Consider the following 15,243-nt stretch of genomic DNA (forward strand, 5'->3'; position numbering starts at 1 on the left):
TTTTAAAATGTGTAAATTAAAAAATAAATCAGCCACAAAACAGAGCACACACACCTAAATAAATTGGTGAGACCATAACACATCTATAATACTGAACACACACACACACACACACACACACACACACACACACACACACACACACACACACATCATCTTGTTACAACCAGTAATAAATTAGATCATTACTTTTTATTCTACTCATTTCAGGTATGCAAAAACTGACAAAAATAACCTCAAACAAAATGTTGAACTTTGACAAAAGTAGTCTTTGATAATGTTTAAATATATTTCTAAATGCAGAACTTGTGACAAAATCTTCTTCAATCATCTTCTCTTCACCAGGGATGAATAAATTGCTCTCTGCAGGCATCTAGTGTTTATACTTGCAATTTCATCTTTTTTTTTTTTTTTTTTTTTTTAAATGGACAGCTTTAAAGTTTTATTCTTGAGAAAATATTCATAAGAAAATTCAATAAGTCAAATTGCAAGCTCAATCTCAAGGTCATATAGGTAAATTAAATTGTATATAAAATAAAAAAGGTTTTAATACACCCTCTAAATCCTGGAAAAGGAAGTACAAACCCTGCTGTGCCTTCTTCACAATGGAGGCTATGTGGGTGGCCCACTTCAGGTCCTGAAAGATGGCGGAGCCAAGGAACCTGATTCACCACTGCTTTAACAGTGCTGTTCAGGATGGTGAGGGGGAGGGGCACCAGACAGCAGTATGCAGACTCGTCACAGGATGAGGCCAATGACTAGTGGCATCTGCAAACTTCAGGAGCTTGACAGTGGTGCTAATAGTGAGGGTCCCAATTGCCCAAAGACAATGCAGATGCATACATTTACACAATGCGGTTTTTATTTATACAATTGCACATCATTATCACAACTGTTGTATAAGTGCTGTTACAAATACTTTATAAACGAGTCATATGATACATTTTATTATGTAATTTAATTCGTTTGACCTCTTCATCTCAATCTCAATTTCAATTTCTTAAATTTTTCACCCTCTATTTCTAAATGCTCTCATGGCATGTGAAATTATTCTTCAATAACAGCTTCTTAGGCTGCATTTGCCTAGGATAATACAGGTTAACAAAACAATCTGCTTTGAAAACAGACGTCAGCTCGCTTCTAATGTTGGTTTTCGTCAGAAGGATAGGCAAATCGGCAGTTGCAACACAGAGCCAGGAACCGTTTTTCTGGTGTTTAGAAATAAAAGTATCTATCGTACTTCTTATAACCTCACCAAGACCAAGTGGCCAAATTTCAGACCACCAAACAGACGTCATTTATGTGTAAATGTGGGCGGTCATTGTATTTGTTCATGTATTCAGGATTCTGACATCAGAAAGCCAACGTTTTCCACATGTGCCATTTTTGCAATTAAGCCTCAGTAGATGGACTTTTTTTGACAGGGAAGGAAGACTTCCAGCTTAAAATTACTGTTATGTATCCATAGTACATCAAATTTGTATATCAAAATATAAAAGGAAAATTTGATTTATCGTGATATGACCCCTTTAAGTAACTATTACTGTTTGTAAACCCTGCACTGGAAGCCTCCCTCGTTCAATTTATCAGCTTATTTATAGAGTGCCCCATAGCCTAAATTGGGTGTGGTGGGCTTGAAAACTCGTAAATATGCAGTGTTGAGGAACTGCACAGAGAAGGATTGAAAAACACTGTACAAGACAAAATCTTTACACAGAGATGAAAAACAAAAAACATGATTGATGATTCAGTTGCAGAATGTGTAAATGTTATAAATATAGTGCAACCCGTATGTGAAATACGGATTACTTCACAGGCTCAGTTCTTCTTCTTTTATGCTGTTTTCTGCCCTGCATGTATCAAGACAAGAGAATGAAGGCACATTTAAAACAGCTATTGCAACTTATTAAGCATCTTATGTAAAACTGGATTACAGTGTGTGTGGATGAAGACATCATAGGCCATGCGTTGTGGCGAACATGGGTGTAAAGACTTTTTTTTTAAAGAATTTATTTCTATAAAAAAAAGGAAGTAGTGGCCACAGACAAAAATAAATAATTTCATAGTTTTTATTAACATTGCTTCTCTTTCATTCTCTCTTTTCATCTAATTTAATATCTGGTCTTCCAACAACTTAAAAGCATCTATCCCAGACCAAATTCCTTGCAGTAATAGAGACTTAGCTTTGAATTAACAGCTGAAAACTCTTTATTCTTCTTCTTATTATTATTATCATGATTTGGAATCAAAATTGTATTTATTTTATTTGTTGATGGCTAATGGAATGTATAACATTTCAGGGATTCGACCATAAACAATAACCTCTGTAATAGCACATGTTCTTTCTGTAAACTACATACAGAAAAAATCAAGCATGTCATGCACATGATATGACATATTCATGGGATATACAATACACAAAAACTCACCCTGCTTTTCTTAATGCTTTCTGGATTTGCAGTCGTCGCTCTTCATTGATAGGATAGAAGTAAAAGATCACTATGCCCACCAGCAGCAGACATATGGGCACAGGAGCGAAGAGCATCCGCAGTGAGTATATAACCTCAGGATTGTGCCTACAGGCTCCAGGTTTGTACCCTACAAAACTGAGATAAGCAGAAGGGAAGACAACATTGCATAAAGCAGTGTGAAATCACAAAAGCAGTAACTTTTAGCATCTTAAAAAGAGATGATGCACAGGAGATGTTTGAAAAGGAAAACAATGGCATTTGCAATAACATCCTTTCCACTGCCAGTGTTCTCATTCCGCATTTTATTCAATGTTTTGAATTATTCTGGATGTATCACCAGCTATAAAACAATTGGATTGGAGGAAGCTCTTACTGTAGTACCAATGTAGAGACTCCAACAGATAATCCTCCTCCAAATTTGTTGAAGAAAACATAACATGAGTAAAACAACGGTTCTAGATCCTGACAAGAAGGATTCTTGACCTTGAAGTCATCCACCACATCTGGCAACATGGACCTAAAATATATAAACAATATATGGTAGTATGACATGGATTTTTTGTATTATATTTGTTTTTGAACTATTATTGTTGTGTATTTAAGTATTGAGTGTTTGGGTGAATTAATGAGGAGATTAAAACTCTCTTTACCCTGCTAAGTTGGGAAAAGCATAAACTTTTTTTTTTTTTTTTTAAACAAGTTTTTCCATAAACTTTGGTTTGCTGGTCTTAAGTGGTCTCCCAGCCTAGTAAGTCTGGTCTGTTGGTTGGTTTAAGTTAAGAACATGTTAAATCAGCTATGACCAGCAAACCATCCTAGGCTGTTTTAAGCTGTTTTATATTTAACAGGGTAGAATGATTAGGAAATATATCAACATACAGTATATGCCATATATGAACCATCTAACTTTAATATGAATTATATTTTCAAGATTTGTGCATTAAAGCATAGGATATGCTTTCTTGTTCCGAGTCGCGTTTCAGTATTACATCATTCATTCTGAATTGAGTGTTGCCAAACGTCATACAATTTATTCCCAAAAGACTACTATCTGGCTTGAGTAATGTTTCATAATTGCAAGAGAAGTGCATTTGCTTGGGTGGAGTATGTGTTGGTGGAGTGATGTTTGAACAATGGAGATATATTAGATGAGGGTTAAATTACCAAGGGAGCAGATAGAGGGCTGACAGGCTGGTGCCAGCTAACACAGACATAATGATGAAGACGGGTAAATTATTCCTCACTAGGGATATTACAATTAAAGCTGGGATGTAAGACTGCATAGAAGAGGAGAAAGAGTGATGAAACAAAGGCAACGATGTTATGCAAGTATTTGCATTTACATTGCATGCTAGTAGGCTGCATTTAATGTTAACAATATACAGCTACACTTCTAATAGCATTCCAATTATTTTTCATTGTATCCACAAATAAATCAGGAAAAAGGTTTAAGGAGTGGTGCTCACTGATAGGCCGATGAATATGGTGGTCTTCTTGCCTAATTTGACCAAGAGTGTCTGCCATAATGGAATGGACAATGTGGCTGCTGTCTGCACAAAAGCAGAGAAGATTGTAATGTATGTAACTAAAAAGCCCTCAAAACATTGTTAATAGTTTCTTGAAATGGAAAATATTTTAAAAGGCTATTTGTAAAAATAAATGTAATTTCAAAATAATGGATCTCTCACCAGTAATATGAGAACAAGGTGCTGGAAATATGCTCCCATATCTGCTGCATGAGTACAGAACAAGGCAAAATTTCCCTGAGCCATCTGCAACAAACATCTTCATTATCAGGACTACTGCTGGCAACATATTTTGGAAAACAATTTGCAGGGTCCCCTCCCTTTTTAACAATACATTTCCATTACATTTCCAGGCACTTCAGATTACAAGATATGGAGTTTAAAAACCTACTGGTTAATCACTAGAGTTCAAAAGAATTATTTGCGCACAAATCGAATATCAAGTTCTTGCAAGAAAGTTGTACTCAACACAAGCTTTTCACAAGAGCAATATGATTTTTTGTTGATTATTGATGATTAAATATTTAGAGCAGAACAAAACTAGAAGAAAGTTTATGTATGGCTTTTAAGATTTTATTAATTTCAATTAATAATTTTTATGTTAAACTGTGAAGAGGTATGTTGCACAACATGTCCACACATTGGATAAGCCGGTAAGAACACTGGTTAAGGTGTTTACATTCAACTCAGTGTAATGGGCAAAGATCTACCCATGCCATTCAATTTATTCTTAAAGTGATAGCTCACCCCAAAAAATGAAAATTCTCTCATCATAATCCCAGAGGTATATGAATTTATTTATTCAACAGAACACAAATAAAAAATGTTTAGAAAAATATCTCAGCTCTGTAGGTCATTATAATGCAAATGAATGGTGATCAGTTTTTTAACTCCAAAAATCACATTGATGAAACATAAAAGTAATCCATATGACGGTGTGAAGGCGCGGTGAGAAAGTGCGAGCATGAGGCAATCAACTGTGTCCCTCTAAGATAGTGTTTCCCCAACTGGGGTACGCGTACCCCTAGGGGTACATGAGGTGACAATGGGGGTACTTGAATACAATTCTGAGATTTACCATTCTTTTAATTAGGGAGTTGGTGCCTAATGCAGACTGCGTAATATGCAAATAGGTAGCGATGGTACTGGACTCCAGTGTTTAAATCCATATCTTCAGAAGCAATATAATAGTTGTGGGTGAGTCATTTACTCTAAATCTCCACTTGTGGAAAGTGAAAATAAACAGGCACCACATGTGACTTTCAGATGTAAAAAAACTTTTTGATTAGTGATTGGTAAAAATACAAACTACAACATACAAAATAATCTGGATTACGTAATAAAATGGGCGGGGGCTGATTGTGTGTAATCAGATTACAATAAATTGTTTAGGATTACATGATTACTTATTAATTATATGACTTATTATTCTTGACTTTGATAGACTTGGGGGGGGGGCTTAATTAGATTAGTTTTGGATTTTAGTTGTGTCATTTGTAATTAGTAACAAATTAAAATTCAGAAATAATCTACCCAAAACTGGACTGACTAATACACCAGTCATATCAAAACTATGATATATAATTGATCTTTTGGCAATTTCTTTGGTAATAAAAGCAAGCAACTTTCAAACCCTGTGTTCATGTAGCTCAACTGGTAGTGCATGGCACTAGAGATGCCGAGATCATGGGTTCAATTACCAGGAAACACAAAAAAGTAAGCGACTGTAAGTCGCTTTGGATAAAATTGTCTGCCAAAATGTATACATTTAAATATAAACCTCTTCTGTTGTATTTGGGTTTAACATCCCAAAACACTTTAATATATATTGATAATTCTAAAAGATCAGATATCTTACCTGGAAGGCAAGTGAAGCAAAGAGGAAGCCAAATACAAGCCACACATATGGAATGTGACACACCACCATCTTCATTCCAGTTAAATATGAAATATTTATTCGGTCCAATTTACTTAGAGGAGCTAGGGTGAGAAGTAGGCACACCAAAAATTTTGTAAAATAGAACACTGCATACAGTGCATTGACTGAACAAATTTAATCTACTGTATGTATGTATTTAAAAATTGCTATTAGCCAATGCTGAAAGGTAATGAAATGGCAGAAACTATATGGTATTAATACATTTGAACTTACCCAATTGCTCCTTCACTCCAATAAAAAGCACAAGACAGCACAGTAAGTACAGCATTCCTAATACTAGTGCAGCAGTCAAATAGGCTCTTCTCTACGGAATTAAAAGACAAAATGAATGGCAATATATATTCAGTTAAAATGGTGCAGCATCCATAAAAATAGGCAAGTATAAAATAAGAAAACTTGAAAGTAAATTTAGTAAATGTGTTTTCATCAAGTTTAGCACTCTGACTTTAGGGTAAAACAACTTGTTACATCATAGATGTATTCCAAAATTAGATATATGGTGTGTATTTTGGCCTATATATTTGGCTGCACAAGTTTACAGTAAGCTACAGTAGACTACAGTTCCAGACAAATGCCATAAGTGTGCTCAAAACATCTTGTATTTATTATTTTGACTGTATTAAAGTATGAAATTTAACCAAAATTAGAAAACATCTACAGAATCAACAGCTATTATGTGTTGGTATTCCAAAAGTATACAAAAATCCACTCTGGTTAATGTGCTTGAAACAGTGTTGCAAGTCCTCGAAGCCTCACTGTGTTCAGTAGGGTTTCAGAAATGTCGTCAAGTGAGACCGTGAGGTTTCCAGCAGGCACTTTGGTCTCATTTTGCAAGCTGCAGGCATGCGATCTTCTGGCGTGGTACACTCCAACTATCTGACCCTGAATGGTGGCCCCCGCCAGTGTAGCAAACACTTCCATTCCCATCCCTGAGATCGTGAGAGAACACAGCTCTGGACTATTGTTTCTCTTTTCCTCTTTCATACAGGAAATAGACTACAGTTAAGGTTACATCCTATACATACAAGTGTTTGCTTTATCTCTGCCTCTGCTTTTCACTGTACCTCTTCCAAATAATAAAAAAGACTAGAGAGAGGAAGTTTCTTTCACTGATGATGAAGCTAAAGTGTGGCCAACAATGGTTTTAACAGGGGTTGTCATCAGCTCAATATTTTTATTATTGCTGGAAGATAGTACTTTTTCCAGGAGTATGGAATGTTTATTTATAAAGGAAGTGTATTTACTGGAACTACTTCTAATCTACCACTGTATTATTGCACTACTGGACTTATATTTACAGTAGTTACTCAATTATTTGTGTTTAGGAAAATATTGTAAAACTGTATAGAGCAGAGGTTCTTAACTGGTGGTTTGGTGCTGTTTCTGGTCATCACTTGATGGCCAAAATAAAATCTGGGTTCTAAAGGAAAACCCAGTTGAGAAACAGTGGTTTAGAGGATCTGAATGTTAGTAATAAGCATTTCTTACTGTAGCCAGTGGCCGAGTCTCGATCTCTTTCATTCCCCCCGAGAAACATGTTTAGGGAAGAATATGGCACATGGTAGCACTGAATGAGAGAGAGAGAAAACATTTTGGAATCATGTATGAACCATAACCATTGATAAGAACAAATACTGAAAACATGTTAAGTACATTTCACAATGACTACTTCACTGGAAAGAAATTTGCACCACAGCGACACTGTATATTTGTATGCAACCTAAAATTAATGCAAATTCTGTCTAACTCGAAAGTAAAAATACCCAAAGCAGTAATAAAAAAAATTTATTAAAAAATTTACTTCTGTATGGATGTCCCCCAATGCAGGAGATTTTCATGATAGTTGAGCATTTTTTACGTTGGATGTGTGAAATTGGTAACTGTGGGCATGTATTGACACTGGTGACAGTGGTCTTACACTCATGAAGGTGTCAAACAGACAGCACCATGTGAAGTACCAGGAGAAACTGAATGCAGGGGACATAGTGTCTTGTGGAGTATACCAGAGCATGATGTAGGATAGGACCCCAAATGGCATTGAGAACACAATCCTGTGTAAAGAGCATAGTTGAGCAGAGAGAACACATGCGATACATAATAATGCACATTCAAATACAGCTAAATAAAAATGACTGCCCACTTTTTCAGCTATATTGGTTCCAGAAGTATTTTTCCTATTCATTTTTCCATAGGGGTCTTATAAAATCCTTCATAAAAGAGTTATAGAACAATATAATTTAAATGTATTGTAAAATATTCAGATACAGTATACTCAAATATACTGTATATGTTACGAATGCAGACAGCGAAGGCAGACGAGGAGAGCGGATCTAAGTGCAAGCTTACTTTATTGAAACTCAAAAACACAAAGGAAAACCCTCAGTGGGGAAATAAACATAACACAGAAAATACAGGCAGGGAACACACACACCGGGCTAACAACATTCAACGATAGACAAGGACTGAACCAAAAAACCAGGGACAAAGGGGCCAATGAACAAACAGAACACAAACTAGATGACAAGGTGATTAACAGAAACCAAAAGGCAAATTAACAAGGGCAGGTGAAAACAATGAACAGTGAACACGAGGGAAAACAAGACTGTGGAGCTACAAAAGGGACAAAAGTGAAAACTATGGAGTAACAAAGGGACAAAAATGGAAAACAAAGGGGCAACGGTAAAACAAGACAAGGTAACCCTAACATAGCCCCCCCTCTAAGGATCGGATCCCAGACGATCCTAAAAGAAAAAACACCAAAAGACAAAAAGGAACCAAAATGACGGCACCGGGGGCACAGAGGGCAGGCAGGAAGTCCAATGGGGCACAGAGGGCAGGCAGGAAGTCCAAGGGGGCACAGAGGGCAGGCAGGAAGTCCTAGGGGGCACAGAGGACAGGCAGGAAGTCCTGGGGGGCACAAAGGGCAAGGACAGGTTCAGGTGGTCTGGGAGCTGGCCACCGGGCAAGGATAGGTTCAGGAGGCCTGGGAGCTGGCCACAGGGCAAGGATAGGTTCAGGAGGCATGGGAGCTGGCCACAGGGCAAGGATAGGGGCCGGGTCAGGAGGCCTGGGAGGAGGCCACAGGACAGGGGCCGGGTCAGGAGGCCTGGGAGGAGGCCACAGGACAGGGGCCGGGTCAGGAGGCCTGGGAGGAGGCCACAGGACGGGAACTGGGTCAGGGGGCCTGGAAGGAGGCCACAAGATAGGGACCGGGTCAGGAGGCCTGGGAGGAGGCCACAGGTCAGGAACAGGGTCAGGGGGCCTGGGAGGAGGCCACAGGACAGGGGTCGGGTCAGGAGGCCTGGAAGGCTCTGAGGACGGAGCTGAGGAAGGCTCAGGAGACGGAACTGAGGAAGGCTCAAGAGGCGGAGCCGTAGGAGGCTCGAGAGGCGGAGCCCTAGAAAGCTCTGGAGTCTCTGGGAGCAGAGCCGTAGGAGGCTCGGGAGGCGGAGCCGTAGGGGGCTCTGGAGGTGGAGCCGTAGGGGGCTCGGGGAGAAGGGCCGTGGAAGACTCGAGAGGCTCTGGAGGCGGAGCCCTGGAAGGCTCGAGAGGCTTGAGAGGCGGGGCCCTGGAAGGCTCGAGAGGCTTGAGGGGCAGAGCCCTGGGAGGCTCGAGAGACTTGAGGGGCGGAGCCCTGGAAGGCTCGAGAGGCGGAGTTCTGAAAGGCTCGAGAAGCTCGAGAGGCAGAGCCCTGGGAGGCTCGGGAAGCTCGAGAGGCTTGAGAGGCGGAGCCCTGAAAGGCTCGAGAGGCTTGAGAGGCAGAGCCCTGGATGGCTCGAGAGGCTTGAGAGGCAGAGCCCTGGATGGCTCGAGAGGCTTGAGAGGCAGAGCCCTGGATGGCTCGAGAGGCTTGAGAGGCAGAGCCCTGGATGGCTCGAGAGGCTTGAGAGGCAGAGCCCTGGATGGCTCGAGAGGCTTGAGAGGCAGAGCCCTGGATGGCTCGAGAGGCTTGAGAGGCAGAGCCCAGGATGGCTCGAGAGGCTTGAGAGGCAGAGCCCTGGATGGCTCGAGAGGCTTGAGAGGCAGAGCCCTGGATGGCTCGAGAGGCTTGAGAGGCAGAGCCCTGGATGGCTCGAGAGGCTTGAGAGGCAGAGCCCTGGAAAGCTTGAAAGGCGGAGCTCTGGAAAGCTCGGGAGGCTCGGAAGGCGGAGCTCTAGGAAGCTCGGAAGGCGGAGCTCTGGAAAGCTCCGGAGGCGGAGCTCTGGAAAGCTCGGGAGGCGGAGCTCGGAAGGCGGAGCTCTGGAAAGCTCGGAAGGCGGAGCTCTGGAAAGCTCGGAAGGCTCGGAAGGCGGAGCTCTGGAAAGCTCGGAAGGCGGAGCTTTGGAAAGCTCCGGAGGCGGAGCTCTGGAAAGCTCGGGAGGCGGAGCTCGGAAGGCGGAGCTCTGGAAAGCTCGGAAGGCGGAGCTCTGGAAAGCTCGGAAGGCTCGGAAGGCGGAGCTCTGGAAAGCTCGGGAGGCGGAGCTCTGGAAAGCTCGGGAGGCTCGGGAGGAGCTGACTCTTGGACGGGCACGACCACTGGCGCTGGCTTTTGGACGGTCATGGCTACTGGTGCTGGCTCTTGGACGGTCATGGCTACTGGCGCTGGCTCTTGGACGGTCATGGCTACTGGCACTGGGACGGACAAGACCACAGGCGCTGGCTCAGGGACGGTCGAGGCTACAGGCGCTGGCTCACTGACGTCGGAGGCTACAGGCGCTGGCTCACTGACGTCGGAGGCTACAGGCGCTGGCTCACTGACGTCGGAGGCTACAGGCGCTGGCTCACTGACATCGGAGGCTACAGGCGCTGGCTCACTGACGTCGGAGGCTACTGGCTCGCTGGCCGTGGCAGGCGTGGGCTCTGGTTCGCTGGCCATGGCAGGCGGAGACTGGGGAGCAAAAGCCTTTCCTCTTCTCCTCCTCCGCCGGGCGGACGAAGCTGGCAACGCTGGCTCGTTGGCCGTGGCAGGCACGGAAAGCCCAGAGGCGGAAACCGGGATCGAGAGAGGTGGTTCCCCGGCAGCGAGTTCTTCCAAGACTAAACTCACATATTCCCTCCACGTGAGGTCTCCAGAGTTCGGCAATTCCCTCAGCCGGTGTGTTGGTAGCCCGAGCTGGTAGATGGTCTTTAGGGATGCGTCGTCGAAGCCGGTGTGGAAGGCAACAGCGGAAAAGAAGTGGGAGAACTCGCGGATGGTCAACTCCGCCTGGGTCAGTTCCATGAGGTAAGCTGCTAGATCCATAGATGGTTCTATCATTCTGTTACGAATGCAGACAGCGAAGGCAGATGAGGAGAGCGGATTTAAGTGCAAGCTTACTTTATTGAAACTCAAAAACACAAAGGAAAACCCTCAATGGGGAAATAAACATAACACAGAAAATACAGGCAGGGAACACACACCGGGCTAACAACATTCAACGATAGACAAGGACTGAACCAAAAAAACAGGATATAAATACAAAAACATGGGACAAAGGGGCCAATGAACAAACAGAACACAAACTAGATGACAAGGTGATTAACAGAAACCAAAAGGCAAATTAACAAGGGCAGGTGACAACAATGAACAGTGAACACGAGGGAAAACAAGACTGTGGAGCTACAAAAGGGACAAAAATGGAAAACAAAGGGGCAACGGTAAAACAAGACAAGGTAACCCTAACAGTATAAGTAGATTGAGAGAGTGGGGCAGTGGTGTAACTATAGGCAGTGCAGGGTGCAGTCACACTGGGGCCGGGGGCCAGAGGGGGAGCCAAATCAACCAGGCCAAAGGGTGATAGCAGGCGAAAATGACATGTGGCCCAACTGGTGCTTTGCACTGGGCTCTTTACGTTAAAAATTACGGCACTGGAAATGGGCGGCCACTGCAAAGCTCTTTTATCGCACTTTGTGTGGCAGATATTTCTCGGTAGCATCATGGCTAGTGTAGTTATTGACCACAAATTTGCTCTTACAGTTAAAATATTGCTGAATGATGGTTCAACAGAAGCATATACAATTGATAAACAACCTCAGAGCTTAAAATATGTAAAATCATCTCCCCTATGGAAAAAATGAAAAATGTGCACACTCAGATTTTTGAGCCAAGTATATTTTGAATGCAACTCCAAAAAATTAAATAAAAGTATATTTCATAATTAAGATGGATTATTGTTATATTGTAGGTAAAAACAGAGTTGGTCGAAATTGCTGTGGCAGAAATGACCCATTCATCTATCTAAATTTGTTAAGCCAAATAGAGCTGCACCTTCCATAGATCCTTTACTTTAAACTGAAAAGTCTACAATTTAAACTGAAATGTAAGTCCAAATTTTACTCTACTTGAATGCTAAACAAAATGTTTACAGTACATCTAACGCATTTTTCACTAAAATAATTATATGATACCCCCTGACATGAGTGTAAGATACCTCTGGCCTAACTGTGAAATCTTAATGAGATTTTAGGATGTGCTTCACACCTAGTCTGATATTAATTGGTATACTTTCCCAACTCTCATGAGCGCCAATGTTTTCATAGTCATAGGTTCAGCCTTCTACTGTCACTCACCAGGGAATGAGTTTGCCTATTCTGGTCCGGCCACTCTTGCTCACGGCATATCCAATAAGCGGATCAGTAATGGCATCCCAAGCTCGACCAAGGAAGAGAATGATGGATGCAGAAAAGGGCCCCATCTGAACAAACACATTTACTTGGAAAATGAAAATGTAGACATTCACTGATTTCTTTTTAAAATACTGTGACGAGGAGGAGGGCGGGGCTGGGCCGTGACTATGCACACCCGGCCCCCAATTGGGCCAATCAGCCGAGGAGAGGGATAAGTGCTGCCATGTGTGCGTTTGTGTTGTGTGTCTTTGTTTAACTTAAATATTATTTTGATTGTTCGCCCCCTCCTTTCCCATTTGAACCTGGTTACATTGTTCCCGAAACCCGGGAAGGAGGAGGTATGCACTGTCGTGGAGTCCTTGCCACTACCATCCACCCAAAGGAGCAGCCGCAGCCATCCGCAGTTCCCACGTCCTCCTTTCCCATTTGAACCTTATTAGAAATACTTCTTGTGGAATGTGATCAAGTTTACAGTCCCAATTTTGTTTACCATCATTGTACTACAAAAAGTAGCTAAAAGAAAGAGAGAAAGTTCTGACAATCTGTTATAGTCAATGCATTAACTTTCACAGGATCTTTAACAGGCCTGTTTTTTTACTTCCTGTGCTAACAGTTTAGAAAAGTAGTGTTGAATGTGGCTTGAAACATAACATGCAAATTGGAGAAGAGTTGAGCTAGACCACGATGGAGCCTTGTTTTATAATCGCTCAGTTGTGAAAGTGCAATGTTTTTATAACTACAACCAACACAGTGATTGCTCCTTATAGTTACACACAAATGGTTCATTACACAAAGAACATTAATGCGCAAAGAAATTTCAGCAAATAGGGATGTCAATTTTCAGACATTTTCATAATCGATCGTTGTGGAAATTACCAATTGATTAATCGTTAACGTTAATATAGCAAAACGCACATGGAGGACTCCAAGTAATATGTGCAAATAGCCCATTGTTTAGATATAATTTAAATGAATACACTTAAGTAATGAGAGTATTACATGCTCAGTTCAGTGTATTTAAACACATTTAGACTGTTTAGTTTGAATTTGGTAATTGTTTAATTACTGTTAATGAAATAATGTTAGTAGTAACTTATATCTTGAGATACTTAAGATATATGAAATTAATTAATCGACGATCGATACGCTTAATCGATCAAATTGTTAACGAATATTAATACATTTTTGATTTATCATTAACAAAAATATTGATAATGATTGGAAAATATTTTAATGCACTTTCTACTGTTTGGCTGGGGGGAAATCAAGATGTTGTGTAAAAACTGTTCGTATTATAACTCTCAGTTTTCTACATTTTAAAGGAAAGTGAAGCTCAATGAAGTGTTACAGCAAATTGGATTATATTCATCGCATATGTACAATTATAAGAATAAGAATACCATGTGGAACATGTACACAATTAAAAAGCTGATGCATCTGATGTAATTAAATCCATGTGCATTTTGCAAAAAATATTTAAACAAGTAACAGTCGTATAGGGTAATTTCCTGGATCACAACACAAATTAATGTGTGGTTAGAAAACCAAATGCATTTCCATGCAAATTTTTAATGCAAAATTTCCTCCGAACTTCCACAATATTATGGTCAATGTAAATAACCTGCCCAGAGGTGGACTAGGAAGAAAAACTGGCCCAAAAGATGTTTGGAGGGGTCATTACATCTTATCCCGGCACATTCGGCCCGTTTCGGTTCTCTCGATGGCCAGTCTGCCTCTGATCGGCCCCAAAGTGCATCGGCCCACTGGGAAAATGCCCAGTATACCAGATTACCAATCCAGCCCTGCATCTGCCCTCATCATAGACTAATCCTACAAATAATTGTGGTGTTAAACAACAACCGCTAAAGACCACACTTTAAAGACTGTCACACCCACCTTCACAACATCCAGCAAAAAGATCTGCATGAAGAAGCCCTTGGCATTTGAAGTCATTTGATAAGGCATTCCTCCAATGGCATAGCACAGTTTCTTGGACAAAGGGATGCCTGGAGCTTTCTTAAACAAATCAACAGCAAAACATCAGTGTGGCATGAAAATTATTTTTCCTCTTTCATGTTATATTTCTACGTTAACTTTAAAAGCACCTTTTGTTTAACATATTAACATGCATAAAAAACTGTCAACTGTCTATGACACCAGCTCCTAAATGAAAATAATAGCTCCTATAATAACTATTTTAAATTTCCAACATTTGCATGATCTTTCACAGCTTCATCAATACTGAGCCATTGTAAGTTGCACTATAGTCTCCAATATAACAGCATCAAAACAAACCACGGAAGTTCACAAATAATTCGCTACAAAAAAAAATATATAATATACCGTCTGATTGTTGTCATTTTCCGTCGCACAGACTATATTTTCATATGTTTGGTTGTCCAGCATGTTCCCACTGTTCTCGGCCATCGTTCGACCCCAGTAATCGAGTAGATGAGCTGCCCATTATTTTCTACTAATTCTTATAGTACCAAAATGGGCGTGGTGCTAATTTTCTCTCATTTCTGTTAGAACAAAACATGTAGGCGTCTATGAGGCAACCTACGATCCTTGATGCACAATATAGAGAGCGGGTTTTAGAGAAAGTGAAAGTACATTGCATCTGGTGTGATCGCAGTTAAATTCTTTTCTTAAATGATCTATTATTTCATTACTATAAATAAGCTGTCTCTGTTAAATATTTAAAATGTCAATGGTGTATTTT

At 41.0% G+C, this 15,243-nt stretch overlaps 1 protein-coding gene across 2 annotated transcripts; it reads right to left on the minus strand.

Annotated features, from left to right (window-relative positions):
• Positions 1-856: 856 nt before the first annotated feature.
• Positions 857-14,992, minus strand: LOC127628964 (sodium-dependent lysophosphatidylcholine symporter 1-like). 2 transcript variants are annotated; one of them, XM_052105962.1, is made up of 14 exons: positions 14,865-14,992; positions 14,418-14,533; positions 12,465-12,589; positions 7,855-7,987; positions 7,425-7,503; positions 6,693-6,865; positions 6,150-6,240; positions 5,856-5,977; positions 4,160-4,243; positions 3,938-4,021; positions 3,636-3,748; positions 2,845-2,988; positions 2,430-2,606; positions 857-1,850 (listed from the first exon to the last, which is right to left on the minus strand). In XM_052105962.1, exons 2-14 carry the CDS (start codon positions 14,484-14,486, stop codon positions 1,811-1,813), a joined length of 1,434 nt encoding a protein of 477 aa, XP_051961922.1. In that variant the 5' UTR covers positions 14,487-14,533; positions 14,865-14,992; the 3' UTR covers positions 857-1,810. The 2 variants fall into 2 exon arrangements, with proteins under 2 accessions (XP_051961922.1, XP_051961921.1); XM_052105961.1 differs by having other exon boundaries at positions 14,418-14,537; positions 14,865-14,976.
• Positions 14,993-15,243: the final 251 nt, after the last annotated feature.

The sequence above is a fragment of the Xyrauchen texanus genome, chromosome 35, assembly GCF_025860055.1.
Source record: "Xyrauchen texanus isolate HMW12.3.18 chromosome 35, RBS_HiC_50CHRs, whole genome shotgun sequence".
Lineage (NCBI taxonomy): Eukaryota > Metazoa > Chordata > Actinopteri > Cypriniformes > Catostomidae > Xyrauchen > Xyrauchen texanus.

Bases quoted from the DNA above. Each gene is read 5' to 3' on its own strand.
- LOC127628964 (XM_052105961.1), bottom strand. From the start codon at position 14,948: ATGGCCGAGAACAGTGGGAACATGCTGGACAACCAAACATATGAAAAT. The intron at 12,590-14,417 runs GTGGGTGTGACA...GTGTTTGTTCAG, and splicing joins TTTTGCTGGATGTTGTGAAG to ATGGGGCCCTTTTCTGCATC. The intron at 4,244-5,855 runs GTAAGATATCTG...TGTTTGTTGCAG, and splicing joins TTGCTTCACTTGCCTTCCAG to ATGGCTCAGGGAAATTTTGC.